This window comes from Lacerta agilis, chromosome 2 (assembly GCF_009819535.1).
Source record: "Lacerta agilis isolate rLacAgi1 chromosome 2, rLacAgi1.pri, whole genome shotgun sequence".
NCBI classification, from domain to species: Eukaryota; Metazoa; Chordata; class Lepidosauria; order Squamata; family Lacertidae; genus Lacerta; species Lacerta agilis.
In genome coordinates, this window is record NC_046313.1 from 27,696,591 (window position 1) to 27,714,326 (window position 17,736).

At 50.2% G+C, this 17,736-nt stretch overlaps 1 protein-coding gene across 11 annotated transcripts in view; it reads left to right on the top strand.

The window, feature by feature from the left end:
* Positions 1 to 13,641, top strand: part of RBFOX3 (RNA binding fox-1 homolog 3) — a 329,050-nt gene extending 315,409 nt beyond the window's left edge. For 4 of the 11 annotated variants that reach the window (XM_033139029.1, XM_033139030.1, XM_033139026.1 and 1 more), the window contains 9 exons: positions 248 to 301; positions 2,110 to 2,202; positions 3,263 to 3,323; positions 3,648 to 3,701; positions 4,191 to 4,323; positions 5,881 to 5,920; positions 6,968 to 7,029; positions 10,765 to 10,900; positions 13,340 to 13,641. In XM_033139029.1, the coding sequence (XP_032994920.1) occupies positions 248 to 301; positions 2,110 to 2,202; positions 3,263 to 3,323; positions 3,648 to 3,701; positions 4,191 to 4,323; positions 5,881 to 5,920; positions 6,968 to 7,029; positions 10,765 to 10,900; positions 13,340 to 13,396 (690 nt within the window). In that variant the 3' untranslated portion in view covers positions 13,397 to 13,641. Of the gene's footprint in view, positions 1 to 247; positions 302 to 2,109; positions 2,203 to 3,262; positions 3,324 to 3,647; positions 3,702 to 4,190; positions 4,324 to 5,880; positions 5,921 to 6,967; positions 7,030 to 10,764; positions 10,901 to 12,060 lie in introns of all 11 variants that reach the window. The other 7 variants (XM_033139021.1, XM_033139023.1, XM_033139024.1 and 4 more) reach the window with 7 other exon arrangements.
* Positions 13,642 to 17,736: the final 4,095 nt, after the last annotated feature.

The window sequence follows — 17,736 nt, forward strand, 5'->3', positions numbered from 1 at the left end:
TCCCACCACCCTTCTGAGTAATACCCCTCCCCACTCTCTCACTATATATAAGGGTCTGGTGACTTCTATTTCAGTGTATCTGAAGAAGTGTGCATGCACACGAAAGCTCATACCAAGAACAAACTTAGTTGGTCTCTAAGGTGCTACTGGAAGGATTTTTTGATTTTTTATTTTGCTTTGACTATGGCAGACCAATACGGCTACCTACCTGTAACTTCTTTACTTTTGTTTTTGTTTTGTTCTGCAGCAATTTGGAAAGATCCTGGATGTTGAGATCATTTTCAATGAGCGCGGCTCCAAGGTGGGTTCAGCATGTTGGTGTCTGGTGCAGCCCAAACATCAGTGTAGGTGCGCCTTCCCAGGGTCCAGACTGGCCTCTTGCCCCTCCCAGTTTCCTCTCTGTGCCTCAAGTTGCCTACCTAGTTTCTAATCACCCCTTTCTCCCACCCGCCCCCTAAAACCCTACAGCCATTGACTTAGAATCAAAGTGTGGTGTTTTAACTTTCACCCTAAAAGTGAATGTGCTGAATTAAGATACTCCACATATCAGGTTTTTGCATTCTTCAGATTCTAACTTTGAAGCAAGTTACAAATAGAGTAAGGTTGGAAAGGTGATAAAACTAGGAGCTGCAAACCTTATAGCTAAGGCAACTTAATTGCAGGAAAAGAACACCCTCTCATGGTGAAACTGGAAATCACTCAAATGAAAAAGGGGGGGGGGTGGTGTTGTTTTACATAAGGCAAGTTGTTGCAAAGGTTTTGGAGGAGATAGAGTTGGGCATGGGTCTTTTTCAGAAATAGATGCCAAAATACTTATTAACATAGTTTGTATTTTGTTTCCAGGAGGAAAAGGGGGTGTTTAGTTTGACATGATTTGGAATTTCTCCCAGCTGCTAAATAACACATTTACTGAGTTTTCCCTGGGCCCATTTCATCAGGTTCAGTATTGGCTTTTGGGGTCAAACCAGACTGTGACATGGGAGATGGATGGCCAGATCTCCCCACGTCTTTTTCATAGCTTAATTTCTCCTTGTGTGTAAGTCACGGTGTGGGTGGAGAATTGGATCAGGAGCATGACACTGGGGAAAGGGGATGTTTAACCCATAAGAACATAAGATGAATCAGGCCAAAAGCCCATGTTGCCCAGCATTTTGTTCTCACAGTGGCTATCCAGATGTCCAAGGGAAGCCCGCAAGCAGAACCTGAGTGCAACAGCACTGCCCCCGCCACCTGTGATTCCCAACAACTAGTATTCCTTTCTTCTTACAGTGTCTTCCTGATTCAAATCCCCACCCCACCTCCCGCCCTGCCACAAAACTTACATTAGCTTTTTGGGCAGGGGGGTAGGGGTGGGCAGGTATAACCTGGGTGCCTGTGTTTCCCCCATCTCCCAAAAGGGCTAGTGGCAAGTTTTTTGGGGGGTCTATTCCAAATGGGAAATTGCAATGACGGGGAAAGGGCTAAACTCCTCCCAGCTGCCACCACATCTTTTATCCACACCCCAAGCTGCATTTAAACTTTGGGAAAGGTGTTAGGAGATCCCACCCACCCCCACCCCCCAGTCCCAGATTTCCCATGTCACTGTCTGGTTTGGCCTTTGCTCCTGGTCAAAGAATGAGGACTTACCACAGTTTCCGTCAGACATTGAGAAAGTGAATGAATATACTGTAATGTATCTCCAGGAATATAATGCCTCTCCAGGTGGAATCGATTGCAAGTACCAGTAGCTCAGTCCAGAACACCTCACTCTTCCCATGAGGCAGTGGCAATGCACTCTGCCACGTCTTGCCCTGCAATTTTGGGAAGCTGGCACCTGTCCTTATTCCTCTTGAGCCTTACCCCCTCCCCTTTTCCTTGCTTTGTCCCTCCCCCCCCCCCCGGCCCTTGGGGGTCGCTTGGGAAGTTCACATCCTGCCTCTTCCCCCAGGCCCTGGGGGATTCTTCTCTCTACTGCTCCTTACTCACCCCCCTCTCTCTGTCCTGTCCCCCCCACCCCGTTCCCCCCCTCCCTTCTCATTCTCTTCCTCCTAATCCTCTTCCACCCTCCCTCCCAAATCCCCCCCTCTTTCTCTTTCTCTCTCCATTTCCCTTTCTCTCCCCCACTCACAGGGTTTTGGGTTTGTAACTTTTGAAACTAGTGCAGATGCCGATCGGGCACGGGAGAAGCTGAATGGCACCATCGTAGAGGGACGCAAGATCGAGGTGCGAACATGTGCACTGCCTGCTCTGCGTCGGGGCGTTAGGAGTCACACTTGCTCCCCACATGCACACACACAGACACACCCCTTCTTTTCTAACCGTTTCTACCTCTTGGGCCTCCCAGGACACGCAGGCGGGCGAGTGGATGTTGCATGCCCTGTGCTGTTGATCTCCCGTAGGTGGTGGGGAGGGGTGGGGCACAGAGCAAAAGAAGAAGGGGAGGGCAGACCTTCTCCAGCTGGGATCTGCCAGGGAAAAGCTGGAGGGAGGGAGGGCGAGCATGATACTGCCAAATCCTCCAACCTCCCAGGCGCCAGCCAGATTAAACCACTTGCGACTCCTAGGCCCTAAAGGGTAGTCGTATTGCTGCCTGGCTTCCTTCTTGGTTGTGGTTCTGGTTGTTTTCTTCAAAATGTTACACGATGGGCAGCCTCAGTGTCAGTGAGTTAGGAGGTGAGATGGAGCAAGGCCTTTGGTTTCCCCCTGGTGGACCCTTCTTGATCACATGGAGGCACAAAATGTTGTGCCATATAAGATGCTTCTTGCAGAATAATGTTGCTCGAGTTCACCAGGGCTGTGGTCAAGGGAGGACAGGCAGTGCTGAGCTGATGCTGATGCCATTGTTTTCTGGAGCTCCTGCCCCTGTGTAGTTCCTTTGCATCTTCACAAGCCTGTCCGGTGAATGGATCTCCCACTGTGCATGAAGCCTGTGGCAGGGCCCTCCCTGCATGCTGGGTGTTGAACGTGATGCTGGGAATGGAGAGGTTCAGGAATGTTTCCTTTGAAAGCTCCAAAATTCAACTTCCCACTCAACATGTCTGAAGCCTGTGTGCTCCAAAGGGCTGTATGCCTAAAATGAGGAGATTAGGGCATTGCCAGACCTGGCATATGCAGGCAGGGTTTCCAGCCCATACTTTTTGGAGAATCTGGTCCAAACCCTGATTGGCTTTTGTCAGTCCTGAAACGTTCCTTGCGTCTCCAGTCCCAGGTTCCCTCCTGGGAGGAGGATATTTTGGTCCAAGGCCTGCCACTAACTCACTTTCTCTGTGCTTTGTGTCACCAGGTCAACAATGCCACGGCCCGGGTAATGACAAACAAGAAGGCAGCCAATCCCTACACAAATGGTAATGGAGTGAAGCTGTGGCCAGAGGGTGTGCTAGGCCAGAACTGGTCATTGCTGGAAGACTGGCAGGCCTTTTTTATAAAAAATATGCTTTCTGTGGTGGGGGGGGGGCCTTTGTCAGGGCGTGGGCAGGCGTAGAACCTGACTTTGTAGTACATCCTGGGGAGGAGTACAGATGACAAAACTGGCTCGTTTGCTAGAAAGCTTGACCCAGAGCTCCTTAGGCCTTTCACCTAGGTCTCTGGCAGGTGGGGCTGGCAGTGAGAGCACAGGACAGGTATGGGCCAGGGTGTTGCTCTCACATCTCCTTGTTCTTCCTCTCCAGGCTGGAAACTGAACCCTGTGGTGGGCACCGTCTATGGCCCAGAGTTCTATGCAGGTAATGTCTGGATCAGACCAGGTCCCTGGGCAAGAGCTGCCCTTTAAATAAGCTGGCAAGGCAGCTAAGCCTTGGAGCAGAACAACCTATTCCTTTCTTGCTTGTTCCTGACGCAGATGCCTGTGACAAAACAAGAAGAGGGGGGCTGGGGGCAGGGTGCTATCCTTAGGACCTCAGTGAAACAGGCCAGAGGAGGAGTCATACTATGGAGCTCTTCTCAAGAGAGTGGAGCAGGAGGGGAGTTTTGGGTGCAGAAAGATTCCCAGAGGGTGTGTATATAACAGAGAAGAAAGGGTGGGATGAAGGCAGGTGTCCTCCTCCCAGGCACATGAGGATATTTCTCAGGACACCTGAAGAGGGGCACGCTCCTCGCTTCCTCCCTGGGGGATGGATCTCTCCTCTGCCACACAGAGGCGGACAGGCCAGGTCTGGCATCAGGAGAGGACTCTTCTGGGGGTGCTCATGGGGGTTTCCTTTTCTCTCCCACAGTGACAGGCTTTCCATACCCAGCCACAGGAACAGCGGTAGCGTACCGGGGGGCGCACTTACGGGGGCGGGGGCGCACAGTCTACAACACGTTCCGGGCAGCTCCCCCACCTCCGCCCATCCCCGCTTATGGAGCGTGAGTATTTGCCGCAGAGACGGGGGCCTTCGGAAGGCGGGCGGGGGGAGCCTTTGGGCTCTTTGGATGGAGACAACAGGCTATTGGTCTGCCCCCCACATTCCCCACGAGCAAGCCTCAGGGGAAACACTTCCCAGTTGCCCTGCCCTGACTACATCTCCAGCCATATTTGGGGCAAGCCCTGGCCTGCACCTGGCTGACTGCCCATTTCACCTAGAGAAAGGCGTCTGCGTTAGGCGTGCCTGTTTCAATAGGATAGCTGGCCATAGAAGTAACACTGTGACTAGCACACTCAGTAGGAAGACAGAAGGTATTCAGTAGCCATTTTGTCTTGGCTCTTTCAGAAGATGTGTCCGTTTGCCTCTTTACATTTTTTTATTATTTTGCGAGGTGGAGGAATACAGGCAACTTCCCACTCGCGCAGGGGTTGCGTTGCAGGTCAGGGGTTGCATGCGTCAGCCCATTCCTTCCCCTTCCATGGCGCACACGCATGCCTTAGTAACGTGCAAACTGGTTGTTCCCTGTACAATCTCTTCTGTGTAGTGAAATAGAAACTGACAGTTATATATAAAGTGAGGGTTTGGTTTGGTTTGGTTTTAATACTGCGACTATGCAGATAATAGTGCTAAAGGAGTCCAGTGGGTGTGATTGCCAAACCCATGTACTTGCCGCATAGAAGACACTCATGTGGCATTTCGCATATCACAATCATCACACAGCTGGGAAAGCACACTGTGTAGTTGTGCACTTCCTCCCCCCTCCCCCCCCCCAGCAAGAACCCTCAACTTCTCTGCCCATCATAAATTATGCAAGCCAGTTGCGTTCATGCAGATGTGCTTTGCACAAAATATTTATTTGTATGCTCTAGTCTGAAACTGATTTGCGCAGTGTAGATTTTACTTATTGATTTATTTGGCAGCAAGGGAAACATGAGGGACAGCTGGGCAAGGAAAGACGGGAAGATCAGAAGAGCCCATCTAGTCCAGCATCCTGTTCTCACCCCGGCCAACCAGATGCCTGTGGGAAGCCTGCAAGCAGTTTCCAGGAACTGCTATTCAGAAGCATTGCTGCCTCCAAAGGTGGAGGTAGACGATGACTAGAGGCCATGTAGGATGGGACAGGTGGCCATAGTAGGCACAGAAGCTGCATCCTTTACAGACTCTTTCTATTCCCTACTGACAGAAGAGTTAGAAACTGGCTTCGTTTAGTATCTATACATGAGTAGTCATAGCATCCATGTGCATGCTTAAGCATGGAGCATATTCAAGTGGCTGCGGCCAGATTCCCCGAAGGAGCATCTGCTCCTTCTTGGTCATCCCACTTGCCTGTCAGGCAGATCGCCCCCATCCAGCTTGATGACTAGCACATTTGCATCTCCCCCGCCGTCGAGGCAGAGAGAGGCCATTAACAGCACTGAAAACCAGAGTCACAGAGGTCCGTTTGATGCCAGAGCCAGGGTTACCCTTTGAAACAAATGTGCAGTCGCACGGAATGGACTTCAAAGTGCCTCGCACGCAGCCATAAGTCACCATTGCATTTTGCTTCTTTCCTCTGCAGAGTGGTTTACCAGGATGGATTCTACGGTGCTGAAATTTATGTAAGTCCAGCCTTTCTCGATTTGCTCTTACAGGGAGAGAAAGAGAGAGAGAGAGAGAGAGAGAGATTCTTGTTTGTTGACTTCCCAGTCCAAGCTGCAGTAGCCCACTGGCTGGTTCTCGTGCTACGCCACTCCTCTCCCACCCCCACAAACACACACGCTGGTAAATAGGCACATGAGCTTCTGGGAAGGATATTTCATGTCTTGACAAATCCCACCTGCTCACTTGGTTAAGAGAGACGACCGGGCGAGGGATTTGCAGAGCCAGTGCTTGCAAATGCAACGCAAGCGCAAAGGATATTCTGCTTGGTCTCGGGGCATTGGGAAGCAGAGGAGGTAAGGCAGCAACTGTACACACCCACCCATCCGCTCTATCCCTTTTCATCAATCCCGAGTTCCTGCTTATGAGGTGTGTGCACCATTGACTCTCCTCACCCCCACCCCCCCACCCCGCCATTGTAGAGTCCCCCATAGCAGCAAGGCAGTGAAGGAAATAGCTTGAAATAAGCTTCCCTGCATACATGCTGCGGGAGGACCACTGCAAAACAGCAGAGCATATTGGGACAGGGGTGGCGCTCAGGATCACACGCAGGTTCGACCTGCCAGTGTCCCTGTGCCTTCTACAGCTGCTCCCCCCCTAGGGCAGGATTTATTTGCTGGTCCAGTGTCAGCATGCTGTCTTCTAGCAGCATTTCCCCCTCCATATTTAAAGTGCTCTGGGCAATATTTCAGGCGCACACTGACGGATTTATCAGAGGCGACATCTCGTTAACACCGCCACCCGCCAGGGAGGTGACATTCTCTCCTCAGCATGTTTAATTTCTGCAGGTTAATGTTAGTGAGATCCCTGGGGAATGCTAATGAGACTGGTGTTGGGCTAGTCTGGTGGGGTGGCTGCATGCGTCCCTCCTGAGCTTGGTTAGCACCTGGGGTGCCCAGCTTCTTTGCTGAGAACCAGCCTCATGGCACAAGATGCCTCCTTTCCTGGTTGCCAGCACAGGCACCGCAGCCCTCGCAGTAACTTTTTGTCTCTCCTCTTTGCTCCAGGGGGGTTACGCAGCCTACAGATATGCTCAGCCGGCAGCGGCAGCAGCAGCTTACAGTGACAGGTAAGCAGCCCTACCTGTTTATTAGTCCCGATCTTGCGGTTCATGGCCTGTTCCCCTGCCCAGTGTTATCAGCCAGCATCCTCGACAACAAGGATGAGGAAGGGTGCCCCTGCGCTGTCCCCACCAGCACCACCAGTTTACGGGGTCTGGATAGGGCACCCCAAGGAGTGAGGAAGGTGAGCCATCATTGCCTTCAGCAGGCAGTGTTCCCATCCTCTACAAACCCGCTTCTGCATCTGTGAGGGCCATTGCTCGACCTGTCTGGATATGAAACTCCAGGGCTCAGCAGCACATAGAATTGTAGAGTTGGAAGGGTCCCTGAGGATCATCTAATCCAACCCTCTGCAATGCAGGAATATGCAGCTGTCCCATACGGGGATCAAACCTGCAACCTTGGCATTATCAGCACCACGCTCTAACCAGCTGAGCTATCCAGACTCACTCTAGAATCTGACCTGACCCCTGGCTCTTATTATAATGTGCCTCCAATACCAGTTGTTCATGAGAATCAGCTTCATTCCTTTCACACCTATAGGAAACAATATTTTACTTTATTTTATTTTAGTCTAGTCTAGTCTAGTCTGGTGGACATGCCTAACTTCATATGGATATGGAGCAACTGTATGGAACATGACCAAGTTCTGTGGGGCCTGTTAGGCAGCCTCTTTTGCAGGGCAAAGCTCTGTGGTAACAAGGCAGCTATATTTAACCCTTCACGCTCCCCTCCTTCTAATATCCAAATTATGACAAAGGTGGCTGTGGAAAGCTGGAGGAAATATTATTTATCTGGTTATTAATTCACACTGATTAACATTCCCCTCACCCCTTTACTACCTTTGTCTTTTAGTATCCTATTAGAAATGCGGGTTGATTGTCATTTAATTAGTCTATCGGTGGAATATCAGGGAAACCGTTGAACAGTAACTACTTTTAGATCACTCCAACATGACAGTCTTCCTCCATGAAAGCATGCAGATGAAAAACATGAAGACAGAATAAGGGGTGGGGTGGGGTGGGGTGGGGGGTTGGGGACCCATCCAGTTTTCCCAGGAAAGAGCTGCAAGCAACCTATTGGATTCTTGCCAGGTCCTTCTCATGAGTCTCCTGGAAAATATAAATGGAATTTTAAATAAATTATGATATAAAGTTTTCCACATCTATTGTTTCTCAACAAAGGGGAAAATGCATGTTTAGTTATTCTGCTTGGTTTAAAATGCCCACATTTTACTTAATGTATAGGCGTTCTAATGGTTAGGGCAGGGGGAGGAGAAGCTGTGTGTCCCTACAAACATTGCTGGGCTCAAACTCCCACCAGGAGTTGTAGCCCAGCAATATTTAGAGGGAGCGGCAGGTTCCCCCACCCCTGGTTCAGAAGAATGGGCTCTGAGCTACAGTTTGGATCTCATTTAAGCCACAAGAGTGGTCTTAGGCGAATCCCAACATAATCTCAGCCCCCCATCTGCAATAATGCTGGCCTACCTTACAGGGCTGTGTCAAGCATTACTGAGATGGTTTATCTATTTAAAAGTGTTTATATACCTCTGTATCATAAAGCTATATCACAGCAGTTTACAGCCATATGAAAACATAAAACCAAACAATAAAATCAAAAGTTAACTTTAAAATTAAAATTAACATCAACAGAGTGCAACAGGTGTAGTCTTAATTGCCTACATAGGCCTGGCAGAACAGAAAAGTTTTCAGCAGGCATTTAAAAGTTGTCACAAAAGACGCCTGCTGAATCTCTGTTGGCAGCGTGTTCCATAGGACTGGGCTGGTGACACTGAAGGCTTCTCATTGTTGTCAAATGAGCTTCACCAACTCGGGGAACAACCAAAGACACTCCTGCATATGATCTCAGTGGTCCCTGAGGTGTCCTGGACCAATGTCGCTCAGGACTTTGTAAGTCAATCCATGAACCTTGAACCTGGCTTGGTTAGCAGGTGTGCAGCTGTTTTAACAATGGTGTGACATGTTCTAGAATCATGGAATTGTAGAGTTGGAAAGGACCCTGACCAGAAGCCCCCATCCACAATCTGCCTACCACAAGCCTCCAATCCAGACCCAAGGGCAGCCCCACTTAGAGCCCATTGCAGTATTCAAACCTCCAAGTTATCATTATGCACACAAAGTAATTTGAACTATAAATACTAAGCATTCTTAAAATCCCCTGAGCTTTTGCTGCTTTAAGACTTTAGCTGTTGAATATCAGTCTGGCAACTCCATTCTCCTTTTTGAGAATACTAGTCTAAAAACCCCTGGAATTAAGCTCTTTGTTCCTTCTCTTCCTCACACACAAAATCCTCTTATAATTTCTCCCTCTTGGTTCATATGATCCAATATTGCCAAAGGATCTACTCCAGTCCCTGTTCCCCATCCCCCCACACCCTTTCCTGTTTTCCAGAGGCAGCCAGGAAGCTATTCAGCCTTCATTTCCTGTGTGCCACACACAACCACTACTGTTCATCTCAATCCCCTTTTCCATCCGGTTGCCACACTGCAATTCACTCCGATTCCTCCTCCATCTCCTTTTTCTAATAAGCACAGATACACAGCATCACAGACTTAATGTTGACCACCTAGGACAACATCTAGCCAGGGAAACTTTTCTAGCCCAGGGAGTGTTCAGAGGACCATTTTGCCCTGAGGATCCCTACTCCTGATCTAGGATAAGTGTGGGAAACCTTTGGCGCTCAGGATGTTGCTGAGTCACAGCTCCCATCCGCCCCAGCAAGCATGGCCAGTGGCCAGGGATGATTGGAACTCAGTGTTCAGCAACATCTGACAGGTCAAAGGTTCCCCCACAGCTGATCTGGGAGCTGGCCAGATTTTTTAGAAGCCCAAGTTGGGGTGCCTCTCCCTAGCTAGCTTCCCTCCTCCTTCCCTCCCTGGGCTGCCAATGCCTTTGTTCTCTCAAGTCTGAGGAAGGGGCAGGAACTTTTCATTCTTCCCACGCCCATCACTTCTGGCCAAACGGGGGTTCCAGGCACATGCTTCTGTCTTGCACACCTCGCCACCCCCCACCCTGCAATTGCCACTTTGCACCAGAGAAGCAATGCCCAGGGGACTGGAAACACAACTTGGGCATGTAATGTGTCATTCTGGACAGAGACCTGGGAGTTGTGCTGCCAGTGAGAGCGGGAGATACTCCGCAAGGTGGAACCGGAGCAGCAGTCCATGCCAGGGCAGCTCTTTCAGTTTGCAGCATGCCCACTGTCATCTGTGACAAGGCAGCACAGATGATGGGCAAGGGCTGGGCTTGAGCACGTGCTCCCGAATGCACATCTTGCAACCTATTTTAAGATGTGTTTCTTTTATGCTCTTTCAGTTCTTTTCAGATTTTGCGTATTTTCCCCTGCCCTCTGGTGCCAAGCAGAGAATTTCCCTTGTTTGCAACACTTTTCCAGTGGCCAGCCCTTGGTTGCTAGTAACGACTTCCTTCCCTTAGACCTTCTGAAGATGTTCAGGGGGAATTTCATCCGGGCTTAAGGAACCAGAGTGGTGGGAATGAAGATGCAGTTTGCACGTGGCTCACAAATCTTGGTGTATTCTAAGGGTGTCCAAAGTTTGAAGTGCTCTGTGTGTGTATATGGAGGAGACCGAAAGCTCGGTGGTGGGCTGTTTCCTTACAACTCAGAAAATAATCCTGCCATTTCTGTCGAGGTGTATTATAACTTTTTTTTTTTAACTATGTATGACATCCGGGGCCTGATTCATGATTTTCTTAACATTTAGGGTTGGCAACTCTGCGACCCCCCAGTTTCTAACGCTGCCCCCTGTGTTCGCTCCTAGTTATGGCCGAGTTTATGCAGCTGCAGATCCTTACCACCACACCATCGGCCCTGCTGCCACCTACAGCATTGGCACTATGGTAAGAGCCCTCCCTCCCACCTATTTGCGCGAGGGGCTGTCTGGGAAGCATGCCGCCTTGGGGCTGGGCTGGCCACTTAGGGTAAAAGAAGAGGGGGGTTGGGAGGCATCCACATTCACCCCGCAGCTGCAGCCGCCTCCTCAGCACTGTGCAGGGAAAGGAAGCCTAAGGAGGAGAATCCCAAGAGTGGGGAGGGAAGGACAGAAACACACAACACACACAGGGCCTGGTGCAGAGCCTCCTGCTTTCGTGGCCACTAGGAAGGACATACAAAGGCCTGTTGCAAAATTCTTGGCTGTCACCAGGCTTCCTCCTATTTAGCCTTGATGCACTGCTCTGTAGGGAAAGCGGTCCAGAGCGGGCAGCATCTTGTCCAAGTGGAAGTGGCCATTTGCTCAGGAACCATTTCTGAAGGAGCAGCTAACTCTTAAGTAGAGAACTGGAGCAGGGCAGAGGGTGGGGTTGCTTGCACAGGCACACAGCCCAACGCCACTCCCTGCTACTCCCGATCTCACACACACACACTGCCGCACCCGTTTCTTGCAGTGATGCCTCCTTGCAATCAGCTTTTACATACAACATCAAAGAGGAGAAACATCCAAGCCACCTTGCTTTACTAACCCTCCCCACCCAAGACACAAGCCCACCCCACGGTGTCAGTGCTTTCCCAGCAATAAAACAAGGAACGAATGGCCTTTGCAGCCATCTCGTGGGCTTAAGGAATTGGGTTCAGGCCTTTTGGGTGTCGGGGGTGGGGGGAGAGGCAGGGCGGAAGATCCTGGGCTGGCTGAAGGGGAACTGAGGCTCGAGTGCAATCCATCTCTCTCCCCTTACTACTGAAATGGTCCATAGGAAACAGCTAAGTTCCAACCTTGAAAGCTCTCCTTTATTTTATTTTATTTTATTTTATAAATGTACACCAGCCTTATCCATCCATTATCCTCTGGACTTCCTGTGAGCCCAGGCCCACAGCAGCATTGCATGCTAGGAGTTGAGTCCAACCAGCACCAGCACCACCACCTAGTCCCCACCACAAAGCAAGGCCTCTGCCAGCCTTGGGGGTCTCAAGGGACCCCAGTCTTGGCTGAAATAACAGGGCAGGGATGGGCTGTGCCTCTCCTTTATACTGATTGGCTTTTTCTCCGTCTTTGATGTTGCAGGCTAGTCTATACCGAGGAGGGTACAGCCGCTTCACTCCCTACTAGCAAGACAGACCCAGCCCCTCCTCACAATAGTAACACTGACTGCTCCTTAGAAATCAAACCAAAATCAAATGGACATGGGCCCCCGCCCCACGCTGCTGGCCCTCGGCAGCCTAAACCACATATTTATTTACCTCAAGCTGCCTCTCATGCCTCACATCCCACCTGTCTCTGATGGTGTGCCGCCAAGTTTGTTTTCATTTTGCAAAGCTACCAGCCAGGGGGTTGGGACAGGCGCCTGCTTCCACCAGACCAAACAAAACCAAACACCACCAGCAAGCAGAACCTCACGGAGAGCCTCCCTAGAGCCCACCCTGCTCCCAAGCTTTCCTGCCACGAGCCCCAGGGACATGTGGCACTCGAGATAGGCCCCCAGTCAGGCCCCCGCATTGTGCCGGGTGTTCAGGTCCTCACACAGGGGAGGGAGGGAGCAGTTAAAAGAACTCAGGATGTTATCCCTCTCGGATGCAAACTGCCCACGCTCCTCACACACACACACATGCAAGGACCACGTGGGCAGGGCCCCAAGCTGCTCCAGAATCCCAGCAGGTGCAGGCTGCAGTCCCAACCCGCCTTACGCTGCTTAGATGCACTCAGCCTCCAAGCAACAGCAGGGAGAATTTTGCTTCCTCTGCCTGCAGGAGTCGGAAGCTGCCCCCTTGTGGAGGAATGATGCGATGGGGCTGTGCCTCACCCTGCCGGGAGGTGGAAAACACCTTGCCAAGCATGCAGCAAGAGTGAGAATGTGTGGGGGAAGAGGGGACCCTGCAAGGAGCCCCTGCTCTCTAGGTTTATCAAACCACATGACTATCAATGTGAAGGAGCTGGTTGGGACCAGCCTCCTGGTGGGCTGAATGATCCCAGCTCCTTTGTTCATATCGGGAGCAGCCGTTCCATGTAGGAGGTGGGCAGCGCTCTGTGTGAGCAGATCTGGCACATACATCTGTACAAGAAAGGGGGCAGGGGAGGGCACTTATGCAGAGACAGGAGGCGGGGCGGGTGCTGGGTGCTGGGAACTGAGTCCCAGGGTCCCACTTCCCAGCTCTAACATATATTTGGACCAGCACACCCCCAGAGAGCAGAAAGCCCTTCCCCGACTCCCTGCAACGCCGAGTCTTCCCCGCCTGCCACCTGCAGGTTGCTCCATGGAACGTTCTGCCTTTGTTTTCTGTTGTAGTGAAACCTTCTGCTGTTTCCTTCTGGGACCAGGAAGGGCACAAAAAAAATTTTTTTTAAGCAAAGCAACAAAACAGTTACAAAACTTAACGAGCCAACAAAACAGTTACAAAACTAACAAGCCAAGCGACAGGCCATCCGGACGGAGCTCAAGCACTGGCCGACCGACCAACCCACCGACCGGGACGGATGGACGGCAGCCGCCCACAGACTCTGCAAAGCCGTCCGCACACCGGGAGACCCGTGCCCTGCTCCCCCCACACCCTGCTGCAGACCCACGGGGCCAGGGACAGGCACTGACACAGACTGGATTCTGCAGGCCCTCCCAGGCCACCACGTCTTCCTTCCAGCCCTACTGAAGAAGAAGAAGAGCTGCGGGCGTCCCCTAACCACAGAACACGCCATGAGCGCTCCCGCAGGGCTAGCAATCCTGCTTCTTGCTTCCCAGAACCTCCCAATGCTTTTGTGCTTTGCTGGTTCATCCATTTGTCAAGTTGGCAAGGCCTCGGGGTGCCCAGGCAGGGCCAGGCCAGGGACTTTCTGGGCACAGCCACCTTGGTTCTGTGGGTGGGAATCTCGGGTTTTAGAGGGGTGTTGTTGTTTTTTTTCCTTTGAAGAGATTGCACTTTCCCCCCCTTCCCCCGAGAACCCAGCTCCCACCAGCCCCAGAGGGAGTCAGAAGCTGCACTCCCTGTTTACCTTCCTTGCAGTAGGCCTGGCTGCTCTCACTGTGGCTTCACAGAGCTGAGATCATCTGAGGCGATCCCCACCTTGCCCGTGGTCTCCAGATCTACCAAGAACCCCCAACCCCTATCCTCAAAGGGCCAACGGTTGCCGCCACCACACACACCACCACCACCACCACCACCAGGGCAAGCATGCCCTTACGATGGCGTGGCCAAGCCCGTGGGAGGGCCAAGCCCCATGGTGGTGTCAGGGAGTGAGGCGGGGCTGTGCACCAAGGGCTGTGCACAAACTGAGCAAATACCTGCTGGCGCCAGTGGGCACACTCTCTCGCATCGGTTTCTTCCCTGCCCATGGCCCATAGTGGGAGGGGTGCATGTCCTACGGCCCGCTCCCCACACCCTGCCACCTGCTCCCAGAGCCAGATGGACTCTGGTCCTTCCCCATGCTGACCCTGAAAACCCCCCCACCCCACCCTTGGCTTATTCATCTCATGAAACCTCACTTTCTACTCAGCATTAAAAGCTCCTGACACGCCAGCAACCAGATGATCCTCCTTTTCTATTCCCGTTGTATATAGCCCCTTCCTTTGCCACTCCCTCCCCCTTGTATAAAGCTCCTCCCATTTGCTGCCCTGTCTCCCACCCTGGGAGCATCAGCCCGCCCACCCGCCCCATTCTGTACGCTTCAAAGGTGTGACCATTCAAATAAACAGTATTATTATTATTACAACTATTATTTATTGATTATTATTATTATTATTATTATTATTAAGATTATTAATAAAGGTTTCTTTCTTCAACCAGGATGGCTCAAGCTTTTGACTCGGGAGTGGGGGGAAAGAGAGAGGGGGCAGTGAATGGTGCAAGCGGGAAGGAAAAGCATGAGAGGAGGAGGCTTGAGTTGGAGCCATGGCTCAGCGTTATTCCGATTGCAGGTCACTACAGCAGGGATGGACTCCCAGCATCAGCCACAGCCAGCCTGGGATCAAATGGTCAGGGAAGATGGGAGCTGGAGTCCAGTGACCTCTACAGGAGATCATGTTGACTTAAGAGAAAGCAAGGTTTGAGGTATTCTCTGCTGCTGATCAGGGGCTCCAAACATTTGGGCAGGGCGGGCGGGGGGGGGCAGAGCTATTTAAGCACCTGGAAAGCTAGTATGGCTGATGTGTTGCATCTCCTTGGTGGAGCGCAAAGATGCTCCGTATATGTGCCAGATCCATTACAGAGTCCTGACAGCCTTTGCAGCATCACACAGCCATGAATGTTCCATGCAGGTAAATTTAGTGGAACTGTTTTTTATTTGTTTGTATGGCCCACTGCTAGTTCTGTAGCTCTGTCTACACACACCCTTGTCATTTGCCATGTATAAGGATTAACACAAATTCTGGATTCACTTTTCTCTCCACACCTTAATGTGTTGCTTCTGATGCTTTTTCCATTGCAATTCTATCTTCAAGCGGAATTAGAAGTGGGTGATGATAACAGCAAGCAGTTTTCAAGGCAGTCACACACAGTGGATTTGCACAGGAGGAACACCTCACCATGCATTAAGTCTCTGAAGGTGGTTCTACTTCAGAACAAACTTAGTTGGTCTCTAAGGTGCTACTGGAAGGAATTTTATTATTATTATTATTATTTTGTTAGGAAACAGGGCAATAGTCATGTTAATGCTGGGAGACCAGGATTTCTCAAACACCCCATTACAGCTTTGGCTGAAGGAGGAAATTTCATTATTAAAGCAACGGACTGGGTTAGACATTTTTCACAGGCCAAGCTTGTTACTCTTGCTGCAGTTGTGCCCACCTGAGCAGCATTGGCAGTGCAAATGTTGCTGAACATAGGGACAGGGCCTGTGCAGCAGAGAAGCCGAGGTCCCTGTGCACATCACGCTTGGTCAAACTCCATGCCGCTAATTGCCTGCATGCTGGACTGCAAGGGAATTCTCTCGCTTGGCTCTGCATCAGAAATTCAGAGATGGGGGCAGAGAAAGAAGTGTCCATGTGCTTGTGTGCGTGCGAGAGAGGGAGTGGAAATGGAAGCAAGGTGACGGGGATGTCAGTGTACTACACAGCAGGCAGTAACCCAGCCCTGGGGAAGGCCTACAGTAGATCGCTTGACTTTATGCCGACAGGAGGCAGGGGTGGCCTGAAACAAGGATGTTTGCAAATGGAGGAACAGAATGCAAAAATTCCCATTAGCTCTCACACCTCCACATTCTTCTCTCTCCACCCCAACACCACCACCACTGGCCAAACCTTGTGGAGATCATCTCTCCAGGATATACTTGCTTGCTGTGCTGGCAGAAGGACTGGTCCCTTTAGCCCTGGGTTGTTGCTATTGTACCTGTCTTCTCTTTCTCTCTCACCCCACCTTTATCACTAAGACATCAGGTAGTCCCCTGCTGTTTAGCCTAAGTTTCCTAACCCAGTGCAGAGTGCAGCAACACCAGAGCTTGTCTATCACTGCGTATGATGGGTTCTTTCTGAAGCAAGTATTGGCAAAATTGCAGAGGTACTGGAATAGATCTGTTCAGGATTCTGGAATGGGAATAACTGGGTTAGGGCTCAGGGACTCCCGGCTCTATCTCACAAAGTCCTGAAGACACCGGCAACAGCCAAGCATAAAGCTCTGCTGCCATCCTGTGGACTTTGTTGATCACTGCCATGTCCCCTTTTTTCAGTCTCAGGCCAAGGCCCTGTCCACACTATCACATTTCTGCTTAATATGTCTTTTGCCTCTGCACACAACCCATTCTCTCCTCGGTTTGTGGTGCACCTGAATGCAACGTGGAAATCTCCAATTAATCACAGTCCTAACTCAGACTAGAGTTACCAGCTTCAGGAAAAGCTAGGATCGTAATACCAACTTTGTATGATGAAGCCTGTAACCACTGAAGCTGATAACCACTGTTTACTATGTCACCCAGCTTGAAAGGGGAAACTGGTTAACTGGAGACTTCTCTGTATTGTTTACATGAAGGGAGGAGAAATGGATTTGCTCATATTTTTTTTAAAAAGCTATCATCATGTGAATGTTCTTGTCTGACCATAGGAGTGCTAGCCCACTTTCGTCTTCCCTAAATTTGAATTCAAAATGCCTCAAACAAAACACTGAGTGGTTTTTATTTGACGTTCTGATTGGTATGCTTGTTCTAACTACTACCTCAATTGTATCTAGTAAAAGAGAAGACGACGAGACATTTATTGTGAATTTATTAGTAGGTCCAAAAAAAAGTAGGAAAATAGTGGAAGTTATAAATAGCTCTGACTCTTTAAGATATAGTAAAATAAAGTTTAGAATAGAGCAAGAATTTGGTGTGCAAATAAACATGGTGATTGTCCAATATTTCAGTTATGGTTGATTAGCCTTAAGATTTTGGTATTCTAATTATAGAAATAAACATATTCAAAACTCTCTGCGTTCCTTTTTTCCCTTATGTCATCCATTTAAGACCTTATGAAAATGCACACATCTCCATCCCTATAGTGCTGCTAAAAAAAAAAAAAGGCTATTCCAACTTTCTGGAGTTCAGCACCTTGCCCTGAACATGGAGCTACTCCACCGCATAAACCACTTGCTGTCTCAATGAAGGCACTTCTGGCGCGACACAGCAACTATATTGTATTCCAATGTTAGGGCTCAAAAACGCACACAAGGACAGAGTTCATTAAAAGTTGCAATATGCTACTAAAAACATTCCTTTAAAGAAATTTTGAAAAATAAATAAATAACCGTGTTGCGGATTGTTGTGCGTCACTATGCAGTTTAAGGG